General features: G+C 59.0%; 1 protein-coding gene across 9 annotated transcripts in view; it reads left to right on the top strand.

The window, feature by feature from the left end:
- Positions 1 to 17,928, top strand: part of PRDM15 (PR/SET domain 15) — a 67,185-nt gene that overhangs the window by 35,942 nt on the left and 13,315 nt on the right. For 7 of the 9 annotated variants that reach the window (XR_014825220.1, XM_021071013.2, XM_084992190.1 and 4 more), the window contains exons 7-18: positions 189 to 413; positions 2,983 to 3,106; positions 4,691 to 4,872; positions 4,989 to 5,083; positions 5,383 to 5,470; positions 9,624 to 9,791; positions 12,566 to 12,657; positions 14,773 to 14,904; positions 15,389 to 15,523; positions 16,122 to 16,285; positions 16,979 to 17,058; positions 17,297 to 17,416. Coding sequence is in view for 8 of the 9 variants with exons in the window: in XM_021071013.2 (XP_020926672.2) it covers positions 189 to 413; positions 2,983 to 3,106; positions 4,691 to 4,872; positions 4,989 to 5,083; positions 5,383 to 5,470; positions 9,624 to 9,791; positions 12,566 to 12,657; positions 14,773 to 14,904; positions 15,389 to 15,523; positions 16,122 to 16,285; positions 16,979 to 17,058; positions 17,297 to 17,416 (1,605 nt within the window). In the remaining variant the exon portion in view is untranslated. Of the gene's footprint in view, positions 1 to 188; positions 414 to 2,982; positions 3,107 to 4,690; positions 4,873 to 4,988; positions 5,084 to 5,382; positions 5,569 to 6,180; positions 6,238 to 9,591; positions 9,792 to 12,565; positions 12,658 to 14,772; positions 14,905 to 15,388; positions 15,524 to 16,121; positions 16,286 to 16,978; positions 17,059 to 17,296; positions 17,417 to 17,928 lie in introns of all 9 variants that reach the window. The other 2 variants (XM_084992193.1, XM_084992191.1) reach the window with 2 other exon arrangements.

The raw sequence follows: 17,928 nt of genomic DNA, 5'->3' as shown, positions 1-17,928 counted from the left end.
GAACCACTGCAATGACAACACCAGAGACAAGAGAGCTCTGGAAATGCTTTTTTTTTTTTCAAAAGCTAAGGAAATACGTTTGAGTTGCCTATGCAGAGGGCACACGACTAGCAAATAAAATGAACAAACGAGATGGGGGTCAGGAAAGGACACCCTCCCGTGAACGCTCGTGCTTCTCTGTCCTGCAGAGCACCTGTTGGGCCACTTGGAACAAACCAAAAACGTCCCCCCTGCCTCCCAGCAAGAGTCAGCACCTGAGAAGGAAGCGGAAGCACCCCGGGGAGAGCCTCCCGCAGTTCCCAAGAGTGTCAGTGCCGCCAAAGAGCAAAAGAAAAAGCCTCGAAGGGGCAGGAAACCCAAAGCATCAAAACCCGAGCAGCCGCTAGTCATTGTTGAAGGCGAGGAGCCAGCAGGTGAGGCTGGTCCTTGGGGAGGAGCCAGCAGGTGGGGGCTGGTCCTGGGGGAAGAGGCTGCTGGTGGGGGTGATGGGGGGGGGGACGGTCAGCAGGTGAGGCTGGTCCTGGGGGAGGAGCCAGCAGGTGGGGGCTGGTCCTTGGGGAGGAGCCAGCAGGTGGGGGCTGGTCCTGGGGGAAGAGGCTGCTGGTGGGGGTGATGGGGGGGGGACGGTCAGCAGGTGAGGCTGGTCCTGGGGGAGGAGCCAGCAGGTGGGGGCTGGTCCTTGGGGAGGAGCCAGCAGGTGGGGGCTGGTCCTGGGGGAGGAGCCAGCTGGTGAGGCTGGTCCTGGGGGAGGAGCCAGCAGGTGGGGGCTGGTCCTGGGGGAGGAGCCAGCTGGTGGGGGCTGGTCCTTGGGGAGGAGCCAGCAGGTGGGGGCTGGTCCTGGGGGAGGAGCCAGCTGGTGAGGCTGGTCCTGGGGGAAGAGGCTGCTGGTGGGGGGGTGATTCTGCGGGAGGAGTGACAGGCGTGGGGAGGGACCTGGAGCCAGGTTGGCTCCCTGCCAGGCAGGAAGACTCAGCACAGGGAGCCCACGTGGAAGCGGAATCTAGCCCTTCTCCTTTTCTGAGTCAGCCCTTTAGAGCACACCTTACCTGTAGTCCGGCTGGCGCTGCCGTGTGTAGGCTGTGAGCTTTGACAGCTGGGTCAGTTGTCAGGCCAGAGGGCATTTCCACGGCCCCGCTCCTTCCTGCTTGTCTCTGCACGTGGCCTGGTGGTCCCCAACCTGGGCGCTCTTGCTGTGCCTGGCGTCTCAACGTGGGGGGAACCCGTCCACATTGGGGTCCCCGCTGCTCCTCCTCCTTTGCTGCTGTGCAGTGTCCGTCCATCACGTGGACACATCTACTTGCGTGTGGGCATGTAGCTGGTTTCCAGGCCGTGGCGAAGGCCACTCTGACAGTACAGCTGTCTCAGTGAGTATGGAGGGACCTTGGATCCTCCAAGGCCGTGGGGCCTCACGCAGCCTCTGCTGGGAGCGCCCACGGGCCACTCACATAAGGACCAGGCATGATGCTCAGACACTAGCAAGCCCCTCACTGCTCTCCTCACCGACCACTGGGCAATTTGTGTTCTTGCTGTCTGGTTGAGCCCAGGATTTCTTGAGAGTGAGAAGAAATCCTTATTCCTTCTCAGAATTAAAAAGAGAATTCAGAGAGTTCCTGCTGTGACTTAGCAGGTTAAGAACCCAACTAGTATCCATGAGGACGCAGGTGTGATCCCTGGCCTCTCAGTGGGTTAAGGATCAGGTGTTGCCGTGAGCTGTGGTGTAGGTGGAAGACGTGGCTTGGATCTGGCGTTGCTGTGGCTGTGGTGTAGGCTGGCAGCTGTAGCTCTGATTGGACCCCTAGCCCGGAAGCTTTCGTATGCTGTGGGTATAGCCCTGAAAATAAAAAAATTTTAAAAGTAGAATAAAATAAAAAGGGAATTCAGGAGTTCCCTGGTGGTCTAGCAGGTTAAGGATCCAGCACAGTGCTATTGTGGCTCAGGTCATTGCTATGAGGTGGGTTCGATCCCTGCCTGAGAACTTCCATGTGCTGTGTGCAGGTGCCCCCCCCCCCCCCACACACACACCAAAAAGAGAGAGAGAGAGAATTCAGAAGAACGGGCCTCACATGACATTCTTAGTAGACGTGGTTTAACCTCCCCTGGGCAGCCTCCTGCTTCTTTATAAACAAGCAGAGAAGAAGGAGGAGGTGACAAGCCTATCAGGTGATGATTTCACTAATGTTAGTTGCATCAAAAGACTTATCCTAGTAGGGGAAGTGGCTAAATCTTTTTGCTTATCTTCCCATGTTTCATTGGTCCAGAGCTCCAGGCCTGGGTCCCTGTTGCTATGGTTATTTGATAGTTGACTCCTGTGAAAAACTGTTACGTGCTTTTGAACGTACTCGAGATGGTGGCATCATTTATAAAAATGACTCTTTCCTGGAGTTCCCATCGTGGCTCAGTGGTTAGCAAATCCGACTTGGAACCATGGGATTGCGGGTTCGATCCCTGGCCTTGCTCAGTGGGTTAAGGATCTGGCATTGTCGTGAGCTGTGGTGTAGGTTGCAGATGCGGCTTGGATCCTGCGTTGCTGTGGCTCTGGCGTAGGCCGGTGGCTACAGCTCCGATTGGACCCCTAGCCTGGGAACCTCCATATGCCGCAGGAGCAGCCCAAGAAATGGCAAAAAGACCAAAAAAAAAAAGACTATTTCCAAATCTCTGTCAGGACTAGTAAGTTATAAGACCCACTATGTATCGAAACGTTTTGGGTTGAGGTGGTACGAAAAGGAATGGAAATAGTGTTATGACTGTCGTGGTTTTTAAAAAGAATCGCAAATGGTAACTGCAGCTTTGAGTTAAGAATCACATTTTGCTTTTCTAAACTCTGCAGGCAAATGTGTGGGTTCTACACCATTGCTGCTTTTTTTCCTTCTATGTAAATCTTGGGGTCCGTGTCTACAATGCCGGCCTGGCAGCGGCCCTTGGGCTGTCGACTTGGTTCGGTTCTGGCCCTGGCCCTGGTGACCTGGCTTGTCCTTCACGCAGAGCACGTGGCAGAGATCATGACCGAGGTGGAGCCTGTGACCTCGACGACGACGGACGAGCGGATCATGGAGCTGGTCCTGGGGAAGCTGGCCACCACCCCCACCGACGCCAGCTCCGTGCCAAAGTACGTCCGTCCCTCCTGGGCAGGAGGCGCCAGTGGCGGCCGATCCAGCGCGGCAGGAAGGCCGGATGGCAGGACATCCTGGGGCTCAGTGCTTCACTGCGCATCTGCTGGAAACAGTTAACAGTTTGTTTAATTGCAGTAAAATACGCATGGTATAAAACTTAGCATCTTAACCACTTTGAAACGTACCGCTTGGTGGTTTTAAATACATTCACATAGCTGTGCAAAACCTTCCATCCTTACCTAGAACTTTCTCATCTTCCCCAGGCTGAATCTCCATGCGTATTAAACTCTGACTCCCCGTCACCCCCTCCCCAGCCCCTGGCACCCACGTTCCACGTTCTGTCGCTCTGAAGGCCTTCTGTGAGGTCTCTAGGGACTGCACACGCATGGAAGCGCAGGGTGTTTGTCCTTCTGCGACTGGCTTATTTCACTGAGCCGGGCGGCCTCAGGGTTCATCCGCATCGCAGCCCGTGTCAGGATTTTCCTTCTGTATCGAGGCGGGACAGTGTCCCACCTCGTGGAGAGGCCGCACGGTGTTTATCCATCTGTCGGGGGACACTCGCGTCGCTTCTGCTTTTTGGCTAGTGTGAGGACGGCTGTAACAGAACCCTTGGTATTTGAACTTCTATCAGTTTAACACCTTGCTCTCTGTTTTTTGCTGTTTCTTTTGTCTTTTTAGGGCCGCACCTGTGGCTTATGGAGGTTCCAGTGCTAGGGGTCGAATCGGAGCTGCAGCTGCCGGCCTACACCACAGCCACAGCCCCGTGGGATCTGAGCTGTGTCTGCGACCTACACCACAGGTCACAGCAACGCCGGATCCTTAACCCACCGAGCGAGGCCAGGGATTGAACCTGCAACTTCATGGATACTAGTCGGGTTCATTACCACTGAGCCATGATGGGAGCTCCTTCTTTTTTTGAACAAGGAAAATATTTGTATGTTAGTTATTATTCTCAGGTGATTTGGGGGTCTGAAGCTGAATGAGATAGTGGCATTTTTTTTTTTTTTCTGGCCCTTTTTGGAATGCTTCCTACAGTGTCAAAACGTGCCTGGTCTTGTATAATCTGGGAACCTGTGCAAAAGCTTAAAACAGCAGAGTATTGTCAGAAGCTCATACTCTCATGCTCAGAGCATTTCAGTCACTTACTGTCAGAAACACATTTAATAGGGAGAAAAAATTCGAAAAATCAGGTTCAGGGAAAATATAAACCAGGGTAGAGGTAAGACCAAGTCGGAAAACAAAACAAAACAAAACAAAAAAAAACACAAAAAAACAAAAATAGGGACAGATCCGGTTCCCCTGCGGAGGCACAAATTGAGCGCCAAGCTTCCAGGCGGCCAGCGTTAACTCCCAGGGAGATGCGTGGCTGGTGCAGAGAAAGCCAGCTGATGCCGCTGTGTGTCAGGGTGTCTCCCTTCCAGACTCCCTGAAGCCGGGGGACACCCGAGCACTGTCCCCCTCGCCCCCGTCTGCCTGGGAAGCTTTGGAAGCTCTTTCCAAGATAACTGTCACTTTGAGCTTCTTTCTCCAGCGACCCCGTCTCCACCCTGTCTTACCAGCTCGTGCGTCTCACCTGGCAGGTTCCCCCATCACCAGGGCAGCACCATCACCCTCAAGAGGAGCCTCATCCTCTCGGGTCGGCCTGGCATCCGGCGGAAGCTGGTCCGGCAACTGGGGGAGCACCGGCGGGTGTACCAGTGCAGCCTCTGCAGCAAGATCTTCCAGAACAGCAGCAACCTGAGCAGGCACGTGCGCTCACACGGTGAGTCCCACGGCCGCCACGCCTGCTCCAAGGGCCGGGCGGCCCGTCCCGGGGGGCACCACCCACTCCATGGGCACCCGGAGAAGCAAAGTGGCTCCTCACTGGTCGTTCCTTAGGTGACAAGCTCTTTAAATGCGAGGAATGCGCCAAGCTCTTCAGCCGCAAGGAGAGTCTGAAGCAGCACGTGTCTTACAAGCACAGCAGGAACGAGGTGGGTGATGGACCAGACCCCTGACCTGGAAGGAGTCGTGGGAGGCGGAGGGGGAGCCAGAGCAACGAGGGGAGCCCACACCGGGCCAGGTGCTGCCAGGGCTCCGGGAGGAGCCGGCCCGGTGCCGGAGGGCCCCTGCATGCGGGGCTCTCCTTCTAGAGCAGGGGGATGGCGAGACTGAACGACCCTTCACGGTGCGAAGCTGGGCAGGAGGGGAGCAGAGGCGGCCTGGGGACTGTATTCCGGGGGCTGCCGGAGGGTGTCCCAGCTGCACCTGCTCCCTGTCCCCCTCTCACCAGGTCGACGGCGAGTACAGGTACCGGTGTGGCACCTGCGAGAAGACCTTCCGCATCGAGAGCGCGCTGGAGTTCCACAACTGCCGGACAGGTGCGCTCAGGCGCCGGGCGGGGTGGGAGCCGCGCCGGCACTGGGTCTAAGGGAGCCGCTCACCTTTAACCAAGCAGCTGTTGCTTACAGAGACACAGGTAGAAATTTCCAACGTAAAGGGAATTTATTTTACTTCCTATTATTCTTCAAAAGCGGCTACATGTGGCCCGTGTCTAAGCCACTGAGGTTCCATCCTCAGTGAGAAAGGCGAGCGGCCGGTCAGGCTTTGCTCTCAGACGGCGGGAGAACTCGCAGAAGAGGTGGGGTCATGGCCGGAGGGGTGGGTTTCTGTCTCGTTGGCAGGACCTCCGTCAGTGGTCCTCTGCCCGTGTCCGGGGGCCCTGGCTGTGCCCTCGCAGGCCGTCTCCGCTCGACGCCTGCCTCTGCTCCCATCTCTGCTCCTCCGATGGAGCCGCACTTGCTCGCAGGCAGCTGAAGCCTGCGCGCTTGGACCAACCTGGGTGAACACGGGTCTCTGGGCCTGAGCGAAGGTCTCAGGCCCTGTCCTCTGGCTGAGCTGATGACTGGCAAGTGTACGTGACCAGTAAATCCCCATGTCCAGCCAGGGGACACCCATGTAGGAACCCAGCCTCTGAAGGGGGGCCCTGTCCTGTCCCCGTGCCCCGTGGATGAAGGCTCACTGCCCCTGTTCCCACGCGGGGAGAACAGGGATGGGGGGCTCACTGTTGTCTTTGAGGCTCCTCCTCTAGGAATCATCGCACAGCCGGGGAGGGACGCTGGGGGCAGTGGGCTTAGAGACCCACCAGGTCAGCCTTTGATTCCGAACCCCTTTCCTGGTGAGCCCTCTGTCCATCACTGCCCGCTGTCTCCGTGCCGGCGCCCCCTCGCATCTCGGGGAACCCTCAACCCCATTATCTAAGCATCCCTGTCCCTCCCTGCCACTGGCCAGTGGCTGGCACCTGCTCCCGCAGCCTCTGCATGTCCCTTTGTTTGCTTCCTTTGCTTGTTCTGCTCTGAGGGCTCCGTCTGAACCTCCATCCATGGGGCCTTGATCCCACAGAGGAGCTTTTGAGTGGAAGGTGAGTCTGTCTCACCTGGGCTCCAGCTGCCCTGCTGCGTCTGTCACGGTCATGAAGTGGCCTTGGAAGCTTCTAGATGGACCTCCAGTGTACTGCACCACCTGCATGCTGAGCTCTGCCCCCCAGGGATCCCCCAAACCCAGGGAAATTCCCCACCCTTCTCTTTGACGCCCTGTCGGTCAGCTGGGCTTCAGCTGCACCTGTTGACCAGAGGCGGGATGGCGCCCCGTGTGGCCACGCTCGGTTTTGCACAGCAGGGTGGGGGCCCGCGTGGAGGGCGTGCCCTGCCCGGTGGGGGTGTTTGGTGAGCGACTCAAAGTCCAGCCAGAGACAGCGTCCTCTTTTTCCGTCTAATTCTCTGGACATGAATGAACCAGAAGGTAATACAAGAAGTCAGAGTGGTAGTGGTTAAATATCAGCAGAAAAACTCTGTTAAGCCAGTCGTTTCTCTTTGTTACATAGAGATGACAGCAGCTGTGACTTGAAATGCAGTTTTTCTCTGATTTCCAAGGTTAGACGTTTTGGCTGGAAAACGAAGATAAACCTGGGGACTGAGCTCATTTGGGTAATACCTGGCTTGCGTGTCGCTGTACCTTCCGGTATGGGGTTCACGCTCAGAGGGCATGTCTCCCGTGGACGTGAAGTCAGGGGTGCGTGCAGTGTCGAGGAGAAGCTTCGAGAGGAGTGGTCTGATGGGTTTCTCTCAGGCTTTCGCTCAGCAGGCCTGTCCTGGCATGAGGAGTCCTTGGTCTGACTTCATGGCCAGGCCCTCAGGCAAGACAGGTCCCCCAGAAGCCCCCCCAGCCCGTCTCCCGGGGGCCCTGTGCCCCCGCTTGTTGGGCCGCACCCCCTGGCCTGCAGCCTTGAAGGTCCCCAGCCTCGAGACCAGAACGAGAGCTCAGAGACTGTGACAGATGGCAGTGGTTCCCTGGACGGGGGAACCTCACTCCAAGGTCCCGGAGTGACAACCCCCCCATCATGTGCCAGCAGCTCCCCTTTATAGGGGAATTGGTGTCCTGTGGCCTCATCAGTCACCAGGGGAACCAGCAGCTGGGCGCATCCCTCCCAGCCCCTCAGGTTAACGACCATCAGAGGGCAGGGGTCTCCCTTTAATAAACTAGCAGGTGGAGCCTTTCTGGCCTCAGGTCTAAGACATTCACCAGCTGGAGGCGTGGGTCTGGCGTGTGCACGTGGGCAGGGTGGCGGTGAGTCGGGGCCCGTCCAACGGGATGGACAGGGAGCAGGAGGACAGCCATCTCGAGTGGCCTGACCACATGCCACGTGTTTGTTCTCCGTCACTGCATTTTGTTAAAACATGACTGTGGACCGTGAGGGCAGCGGGATCGTGGGTGGGAGAAGGTGGTGTGTGGATGCCACAGCTGGAAGAGCCACCTGTGATCTGGTGGCCAGCCTCAGGATGGCATGGCCCTTCACAAAGCAGGATGGCAGATGGCCTGACTCTGGTGTCTCAGTCCTAAAAATCCTGCTGGGTCGCTCTAGCAGGAAAAACCCTCTATCATGAAGGACCACCAGATTGCCTGTTATAGCAAAAGTAACGAAGCCAGTTGTGCTGTGTGAACCGGGTGGAGTATTACACACCCACTAAAATGGGCATGAAGGTGTTTGCACGCTGAGCATCTGTGCTGCGCACCCAGACACGTGCACAGGGGTCCCGGTAGCCCCAGGCCTCCACGTGGGCTGCACAGCCAGTCACCTGCAAGCAGTTAAACCACCGCTGAGGCCCAGGGACATGGGGCAGAGTCTGGAGACGGTGGGGTTGTAACAGCAGCCTCGGGGGAGGCTGCTGGCCCCTGGCAGAGGGAGGCCAAGGGTGCCCAGGTCACTCCATCTGCATCCCAGAAAGTGACACGGCCCAAATGGCAGCAGCGCCCAGGCTGAGATTCCCGGACGCAGGGTCCAATGTGCCACCAAGAGCAAGAACCTCAGTCAGAATCACCGTAGAAAAGGAAGCTGCCTTCGGGCTCTGGGCCCTGTGCATCGGGCAAACACCTGCTGCCCTGGGGAGCTGGTCGGTGGGCTGTAGCCAAGGGCCCAGAAATGAGGGTGACCCGGTGTGTCCTCAGGCCTTCATTCTGGAGGGGGATGCACAGGACAGGGTTACTGGTGCTGCAGACGGGCCCATGGGCAGTGAGGGCTCCCTTCTGGGGCTGGCTTAGGTGGCGGCCCCCTGGACCGCTGCGTGTCCTAAAGGAGCAAGGTGGGTGTGGCCGGGGTGACGTGGAAGGTGGGGGCACAGGACAAGTCAGGAGAGCGCTTGCAGGGTGGGGCCCCAGGACCGCTTAAACCGGGGGCAGAGGCAGACCCGTGAGGAGGAGCCAGCGCTATGCAGGAGCCCGTGGTCCCCGCTCCTGTGCTCATGGGAGCAGACCCTCAAACCGGCCGATGGCTAAGGGGGCAGGAGAGCCAAGCGGATGCCGTGGGCGCTGGAGGGAGAGAGCGGGTTGGGCACCATCAGAGGCCCGGGTGGGGCGGTTTGTCCGCCTTCGGAGAGGGGACTGGAGGGGAGGCTGGATGCCCGGAGGTGGGTGTTTCTGGAAGCTTCATTGTGGGGTGGGGGTGGGGTGCATGTCTGCTAAAGGGGGGCCTAGAAACAAGAATTGGGGTTCTGAACGTGCTTTGGGGGAGGAGCCTGCGGGAGGGCAAGGGCCAGGTGATGGGTGGGCTTCGGAGGAGCAGGTGGAGGACTGAGCCAGGGGGTGGTGGGGAAGGATGCAGCTCCTCTGAGGCTGGGGGAGGCAGGGGCGGGGGCTGCAGTCAGCTCGGGTCGGGTGTGAGGGCCCAGGACGGCTGTGGCTTGGGCCTGTCGGGCTAGGAATCCTCAGATGCGGCGGGAGATGTGTGCCTGGGGGAGGGGCCGGGTGCGGCCCGTGTGCCGTGGGGGAGGGGCCGGGTGCGGCCCGTGGGGGAGGATGACACACTCGGTGCTGGCGCTGCAGGCCGCTCAGGCCTGGCTTGGCAGGGGCCACGTCAGCTCCGGTGGCGCCGTCTCCCGGCCCCGCCCCTCACGCGTCCTCGGCCTCCACGTGGTGCCTGCGCGGGATGTCATTTACCCGAAGGCAGCCCGCCGTGTGTTTTGCTTGCCTCCTTGACAGATGACAAGACGTTCCAGTGTGAGATGTGTTTCAGATTCTTCTCCACCAACAGCAACCTTTCCAAGCACAAGAAGAAGCACGGGGACAAGAAGTTTGCTTGCGAAGTCTGCAACAAGATGTTCTATCGCAAGGACGTCATGCTGGACCACCAGAGGCGGCACCTGGAAGGTGAGCGCACCTGCGGCCGGGCGGGGTGGGGGGAATGTGCTAGCACCGCCCCGTGGGCACCTTCGGACCGGCCCCGCCCGACGGCATCAGCTCAGGCATCAGGAGGTGCTGACACGCGATCACAGAGCCACGTGTTGGTGGGACCTGAGAAACGTCCCAGTGCCCACAGCAGGGACAGTTAAGGAGAACGGACTCTTCGTGGGACTGTGTTAGGCAGTCACCAAAAACGTGGTTTTCAATGAGTTTAACATTGTGAGAAAATGCTTTTGATGTGACCGGAAGTAGGAAAAAAGCATGAATGAAATCTCACACAGGGATGCTTTCCGCCGTGTGCGTGAGCAGCAGGTTCCGGGGAGATGCTATCGGGGCCCTGAGTGACTTTGCTCGTCCCTCCTACACTGTTTCCCTGGGGGCCCCGATGACACCCACCATGCCTGGGGGCTGCCTGTCCCTGGGGTGGGTTTCCCTGAGGCCAGCACAGGAGAAAGGGGACTTCAGTGGGGTCAGTAACGGGTGGGATGCGGAAAGGAGGCAGAGCAGGAAATGAGGTGTGGGTGCGGTGACCCCGCAGGGCAGCCCCGACGAGAAGGCGGGGCGCCCGGGGAAGGTCTGGGCACAGGTGTGTCCTGAGCTCCTACCCCACCGGGAGGCTCAGTTAAAGAACCTGCTCAGACAGATCCTTTTTGAAAGCAGCATTGTAGATTTGGTAAGCCTAGTTTTTAACCCTAAAAGCTACCGCCCTCTGGCTGACCGGCGTTTCTCTGTAAGTGGCACTCACTGACCAGAGCACTTTTTTTTTTTAGGGCTGCACCTGTGGCATATGGAAGTTTCCAGGCTAGAGGTCAAATCCGAGCTGCAGCTGCCGGCCTACACCACAGCCACAGCAACGTCAGATCTAGCCTCATCTGCGACCTATACCACAGCTCACAGCAACACTGGATCTTTAATCCACTGAGCAAGACCAGGGATTGAACCTGTGTCCTCGTGGATGCTAGTCAGATTCATTAACTGCTGAGCCCTGACGGGAACTTCCCAGAGCACTTTCTTATGAAAGTTAGAAAAAAATCACTTTACCAAGATTTGCAAACGAAGATGTGTCTGTGTGAAATCTGACTACTGCACTCAGCTGTGCTGTCACGTGTGGTCACAGCTTTTAAAACAAGCCTGGAGTCACATCCCGTCCTGGGTCACCTTTGCGCTGTGCCTCTCGACCTGGCCGTTCTTCACGCGGGTTCATAACTCCACCCCGTTCCCTCTGTGAGTGGTGGTGCCCTGAGGGCCTCTCCAGCCCAGCCTGGTGTCCACTTAGTGACCGGGTGGCCTTGGCCATGCTCCTGGGCCTCTGTTTGCTCACCTGTGCGGTGGCGATGGTGCCTGGCCCTCTGGGCTGCTTAAACTGGACCCCCTTGTAAAGCCCCAGGTGGGCCCATATCGCCACCACCCACCATCACACCGGAAGTCAGGTGTCTCCTGGTTGGCAGTCACCTGGGTTGCCTTTTATAGCTTCATCTTGCAACATCTTCGAGCTGACACAGCTCTGACGGTTCTTCTCGGGAATGAGCTGACGCAGTGTGGCCGTGCCGGGGTTTTCCCTCTGTGTAGAAGCGTGGTCCACACCCGCCGCAGACCCGTGTGCTTATGCTGCTGGGAGCTTTTTGAAGAGTGATGTGCTGGTCTCCAGGCCGGCTTGCCAGGCCTTCTTAAGCCCGGCTCTGTGCTCACCTGTGTTACTCAGGAATGTCCCAGAACGACGGGTCAGTGGTGTAGAGAGAGGCCACGAGAAGGGGGCTTTTCTTTCTTTTATTCAGAGATTCCCTAGGACTTCCTGTCATGGCTCAGTGGTTAATGAATCCGACTAGGAGCCATGAGGTTGCAGGTTCGATCCCTGGCCTCACTCAGTGGGTTAAGGATCCGGCGTTGCCGTGAGCTGTGGTGTAGGTCGCAGACGCGGCTCAGATCCCACATTGCTGTGGCTGTGGCACAGGCCAACGGCTACAGCTGCGACTGGACCCCTAGCCTGGGAACCTCCATATGCTGCAGGTGTGGCCCTAAAAAGACAAACAAAAGAAACAAAGATTCCTCATTTCATGCAAACTTCTAAGTCTATTATGAATAGCTATGCCTTAAAACCATAGCGATTTTAGCATCGCCTGACCTTTTACCTTGATCCCTACTTGGCTGATTTAATTTGAAGGATGAATATTAGTGGTTTTGTTTGTTTGTTTGTTTTCCTTTTTAGGGCTGCACATGCAGCATATGGACATTCCCAGGCTAGGGGTGGAATTGAAGCTACGTCTGCTGGCCACAGCCACAGTCACGCAGAACCCAAGCCCACCTGCAGCCTACACCCCAGCTCACGGCAACACGGCATCCTTAACTCACTGAGCAAGGCCAGGGATTGAACCTGCATCCTCCCGGATACTAGTGGGTTAACTCCTGAATATTGTGTCTTTAATACAGCAGCCTCTCCAAACCCCACCTTTGTCTGGGGCCCTTAGATTGAGCACAGACACTTTTCTTAAGGGCGTTCTAACGCCTCTGCATCATGAAACTCGTGACACTGGCCACCCTTGGCGTTCTGAGTTTCAGGTGTGGCCCGGGCTATGGTCACGGATCTCACAGCGTGGCCACCTGCCTTCTCCCCCGGGGCCGGTGTTGGGTGGCGCAGGTGCGTCACAGGTAGCGCTGGCTCCATGGTCCCACTGCAGGCAGCCCTGTGTCCCAGTGGCCACGGCTGGTCCTGTGGGTCCTGACCTTCTCCGGCGGGGTTGCAGGAGTGCGGCGGGTGAAGAGAGAGGACGCGGAGGCCGGCGGGAACCTGCTGCGCTACAGGAAGGAGCCATCCGGGTGCCCGGTGTGCGGCAAGGTAAGGCTGGCTCGGGTCCGGGACCTGGTTTCTTTAGGGGATTCCGAGCTCTACCCACCGCGTGTCGGGGAGGAGTGTTTAGGGTCGAATGGCAACTCGGTGTCCTGAGCCGCGGCAGCCCCTGCCCTCCTGTCATCTCAGCTCTGGCCACCGAGGCAGGTCTCCAGGGAGGGAGCCTGGCTGTGATGTTCCGTCACCGGGTGCCCTTGCTCTGTCTCCCGCACCCTGAGCCGAGGGCCCGTGAGACGCCCCTGGTTTATTTCCCTGGTCAGTGCAGGTCCCCTGCAGCATTTTCCGGTGAGAGACTGACCTGGCCATGGCCTTGTGCTCCGTGCATGGTCTGTGGAGGCCAGGGCCCCAAGTAAGCAGATGTGCCCCCGGGGCGTCTGAGCTGGCTGTCCGAGTTGGCCATCAGAGAGGGCCGAGTCCTCAGCAGACCCTAAACTCCAGAGCACACTGCCCATCCGAGCAGCCCTGGGCTGTGCCCAGCAGTGGGCATTGGTCAGCTGCCATCTGGGCCTCATCGGTTCACCATGGAAGATGCCAGTGGTCTTTGTGGATGAGCTCCTGGCCCCGGCTAGACGTGCGGCTGCTGGTCCCCCAGGCTCAGCTCCCGTGACTCGGCTCACAGAGTCTCTTGGCCATAGTCCACGGGAGCCTCGCTGCCCTGCAGCAGCCGCCAGGTCTGGCTGGTGGAGAAGTGAAGACCATGGGCACGTGGCCAGCTGTCACTCGCCCCGCCTGCCAGCACGTGGCAGCATTGCCAGATCTTTTGACCTTTTCAAGAGAAAGCGGAAATGTGTGTTTTTATGGGAAACTTTCTGATTTTTTTTCAAACCACAAAGCCAATAGCTCCGCAGGGTAGTGTGGTCTGTGGGCCCTGTGTTGGGGCTCTGACTTAGTTTGGGTTTGGGGGCTGGCGAGGCTGGAGGGTCAGGGGAGCTGGTGCAGCAGAATGCCTGAGCCCAGGTGGCCAGACCAGGCTGCCCACGGGCAGGGTGGGTGCAGGCCGTGCCCTGTGTCCCCACGTGTCCTGGTCATGCTGCCCTCTGACCACTGGCTCTGGAGGAGCAGTGGCACTATGTCCCTTCCATGTCCTTGGGACATCACGTGTGTGAAACAAGCCAGGGGTGCAGCTGACATGCTGTGACAGGTTCTCCGAACACTCACACAGGGTCTGGGCAGGCAGTGGAGGAGGCTAAATGTCTCCACAACTGGATCCTTCACTCCTCCGACTGTTCCTTGTCTCCAGCACCCCCCCCCCACCTGGACCAGAGGTGCTGGCGGACCCCTGCCGCCTCTGCCCCTCCCCGGGAGCCCCATCTTCCTGCTGTGCTGACTCAACTTCCCTCCCAGCCTCTCGGGGCTGCCCGCCCCAAGCCACCCGCAGGTCTTGGAAAGAAACGTCCTGTGAAGGCATCAGCCTCTGTTGCTTGCGAGCCATTTGCCTTTCATTCACCCGTCACGCTTCCCCCCTGAGAACACGCGCGGGCAGGCGGGCTCGAAGGAGACCTGCATCCGCTTGCTTGGCCTCTGGGAAGGTCAAGACTCAGATCGGGGGGCCCTGGGAGTGGTCTCTGCCGCCCGCCTTGGCTGCTGAGCTCTGCTGGTGGACCACAGTGCCCCTGGCCCAGCCCCGTGGACAGGTAGTGGGCGAATGACCGCGTCTCCACACGCCTCAGTCTACCCTGGAAACACGGAGAAGCTGGGGGAGGCGACGTGAATTGTGCGTGAAATACGGAGCACCCCCTGAGGGTGGCATCTTTCTTTGATAGCCCCTTTGAGAAGACTGCATTCTTATCTGGGACTTACCGGCTTCTTGGGAGCCTCATCCTAGGGAAGTATTTAAGTGAGCTGAATAAAGTGGAGCCGCATGCCATGTAGAGTGGAGACGAGATAGCAATTCATTATGTATCATAATGTAAGCCTGAACTGAAACGGTTCAACAGTCGCGATTCTAGCACCAACTGACTGACTCTCTGTGTCTCAAACACTGAGGAATTGCTGTCACTTAAGCTCCGGGGGGAGCACTGCCGTTTCCAGCGGGGTTATGGTTTCTCAGTGAGGCCCGACGTGCACGGGGCGGGCTTTTGCAGCCGGCTCTCCCGCCCGCAGGTGTTCTCCTGCAGGAGCAATATGAACAAGCACCTGCTGACCCACGGCGACAAGAAGTACACCTGTGAGATCTGTGGGCGCAAGTTCTTCCGCGTGGACGTGCTCAGGGACCACATCCATGTCCACTTCAAGGTCAGTGGGTGGCGCTGGGAACAGTGCCACGGGGGGGGGGGGCCCTCGTGGCTCTGTAGGTGAGCTCTGTTTGCTATGTCGCCTGACTCCAGTTAAAAATCCCTCCGCGTTGGGGACCTCTCGAGGGGAGGACAGGGGCCAGGGTGGAGTGCCTCCCTCCCTGCCTTTGAGGAACGGGAGGCAGGAGTGGAGGGGGCGACGGGCGGGGAGGATCCTGGATCCTCGCTCTGGGCGGGAGAAGTGCCGATCCCGGGAAAAGAAAGAAACGGGTAGCTGGTGCCGAGGCACCGCCTAGCTCGGGACCGACCTGGCAGTTCCTGGCCCCGGCGTTCAGAGCCACCTGAGCGCAGGCAAGGCCTAGGGGCCCTGACTTAGGGGCGTGGGGTGTCCCGGGCGACCCGAGGGAGCCGTTTGCATCAGGTGCAGATACCCGAGTCGGGTGTCCGCCGCGCGGGTTACAAAGCGGACCGTGACCGCTTTCCAGGACATCGCGCTGATGGACGACCACCAGAGGGCGGAGTTCATCGGCAAGATCGGGATCTCCTCCGAAGAAAACGATGACAACTCCGACGAGAGCGCAGACTCGGAGCCCCACAAGTACAGCTGCAAGAGGTGTCAGGTAACTGGACCGGGGCCTTCGTGTGCCCGGGGCTGCTGCCTGCAGAGGGCGGGCGGGCAGGGGGCGCTTCCCAGGCGACCTGGCAGGCGCCCCAGGTCTCGGTGCTTCTCGGGGATGGCGGATGTCAAGGTGGGCTTCGGCCAGGGCTCCCCTCTCCTCGCCCTTCACCTCCGCCTGCGCCACGCACATCAGGGAGCCTTGCAGAGGGGGTTGCCTGGCGGGGGCGGGGGCGGGGGGGGCTGCTTTAGCGCCCGAGGACCCCACGCTCCGCGTCTCCAGCAGTTTGTCCTGTGCGCCGTGGTCCCTGCGGCTTCACTGCTTCCCTACCAAGCAGGTCCGTGTTCTCCACGGGCATTGGCACCTGTGTGCTCCACCGGGCACCTGGCCGGGCCTTTGGGGGTGGGTGAGAGCCGGGTCAGGTGAGGGGAGAGGAGGAGGAGGGTTCTGGAAGCCGGCCGCGGAGGGCGGGACCTTCCGGGAGCTGGGGGAGGAGCTGGTACCCGCTTCTTACTCTGCGCGCTGGGGGCGTGGGGGGCGTGGGGGGCTGGGAGCTCCGGGGCCACAGGCGCTGGGCGTGACCGTGTGCGGCGTGTCGCAGCTCACCTTTGGCCGCGGGAAGGAGTACCTGAAGCACATCATGGAGACGCACAAGGAGAAGGGCTACGGCTGCAGCATCTGCAACCGGCGCTTCGCCCTCAAGGCCACCTACCACGCGCACATGGTCATCCACCGTGAGAACCTGCCCGACCCCAACGTGCAGAAGTGAGGCCAGGGCGCCAGCGTCCAGCGCGGTGCCGGGGGAGGCCGGGCTTCCTTGCAGAGAGGCAGGTGCTCGCGGGAGCGGCTGGAGCACAGAGCCCTGGGCGGGGTCTGGGCGGCGCAGGCCAGCCCCACCTCTGGCTTCAGCCCGTCATCCCTGCCGCGTGGAAGGATGTCCAGCAATGATCCTGTTCAGAGGCTGGTTAGTCGGCTGGGGCAGCCAGCTGGGCGGCTGGAACAACAGAAACGTCTTATCTTGCTTCCAGAAGCCGCAGGTTCTAGGTCAGGCAGGGCTGGTTCCTTCTGTGGCCACGAGGGACCAACTAACTGTCCCGGGCTTCTCTCCCCTTGGCTTGGAGATGCCGTCCCCTCCCTGTGTCCTCCCGGCCTTCTGTGTGTCTCTGTGTCCCTGTTTATAAGGACACTGGTCATACTGGATTAGGGTCCATCCCAGTGTCATGTTTCCCTTCACCTCTGTAGAGACCCCACCTCCAAGGACGGTCACATATTGAGGTGTTGGGAGTCAGGACTCCAACACGTGAATTTTGAAGGGGACACAGTTCAGCCCATGACGGAGGCTAAAGTCTGTGTCCCTTGTTGCCCCCCAGCACCGTCTTTGCGCCACCTGCTGATAGAGGCACTTAGCCAAGTGTGCGCTGCTGCTGACGGTCCTCCTGAGCCTGCGTCTCCTTTCAGGTACATCCACCCGTGCGAGATCTGCGGGCGGATCTTCAACAGCATCGGGAACTTAGAGCGGCATAAACTCATCCACACAGGTAGCCGTTCCTGCCAGGACATGGGTGCCTGTGCTGACCACGCCCCTCCATGGGCTTCGTGCCCAGCGGTCACGCTCGCCTCCCTGCCCGTGCTTCTCCAGGCCTCCTTGCCACCTCATCCCCAGCAGGACCCCTCCCTGCCCGGTCCCCACCCCCATCCCCTCGAAGGCCGAGGAAAGATGGACCAGCTGCGGGCAGGTCCCGTTTTCCCGGAGTGAAAGTCTGACCCATCTGTCAGGTGTGAAAAGCCACGCCTGCGAGCAGTGCGGGAAGTCCTTTGCCAGGAAGGACATGCTGAAGGAGCACATGCGTGTCCACGACAACATCCGGGAGTACCTGTGCGCCGAGTGCGGGAAAGGTGAGTTGCAGGAGGGCCGGTGGTCAGACGGAGGGGCAGCCAGGCCGACCAGTCCCCTAGAGCTGGGTCATTTACTGAACACCAAGACACGAAGTGTTTCGATGAGGCTGAGAAGAGAAATCAGTCCCAAGGCAGGAAGGCAGGATGAAATCAGGCACAAGGAAAATGCTTTAAAAGTAGGGAAATAGGAGTTCCCTGGTGGCCTAGCGGTTAAGGATTCGGCATTGTCACTGCTGTGGCTCCGGCTCCGTCCCGGGCTAGGGAACGTCAGCATGCCATGGGGGCCCCCAAAAGAAAAAGAAAAAAGAAATAGTGTCACATACAGTTGTTCAAAGTCAGACTAATCTAAGAGTCACCCCACGGCCTGAGCATAGACGCAAAGTCCTCGGCCACTGACTAGAACCAAGCCTGGGGCCCCCTATGTAGAGACGGTGATTTACTGTGAGCAGGGATTGCTGTGCCTGGTATTTGAGTCCGATGAAATTAATTGCATAATAACTGTCAGTAAAATA

This window comes from Sus scrofa, chromosome 13, assembly GCF_054392235.1.
Source record: "Sus scrofa isolate SSC_HxYL_T2T_F1_AM1 chromosome 13, Sscrofa_HxYL_maternal_Yorkshire_Landrace_v2.0, whole genome shotgun sequence".
Classification (NCBI taxonomy): domain Eukaryota; kingdom Metazoa; phylum Chordata; class Mammalia; order Artiodactyla; family Suidae; genus Sus; species Sus scrofa.
Note: the sequence above shows the minus strand (reverse complement) of the source record. Positions and strands in the feature narration are given on the sequence as shown.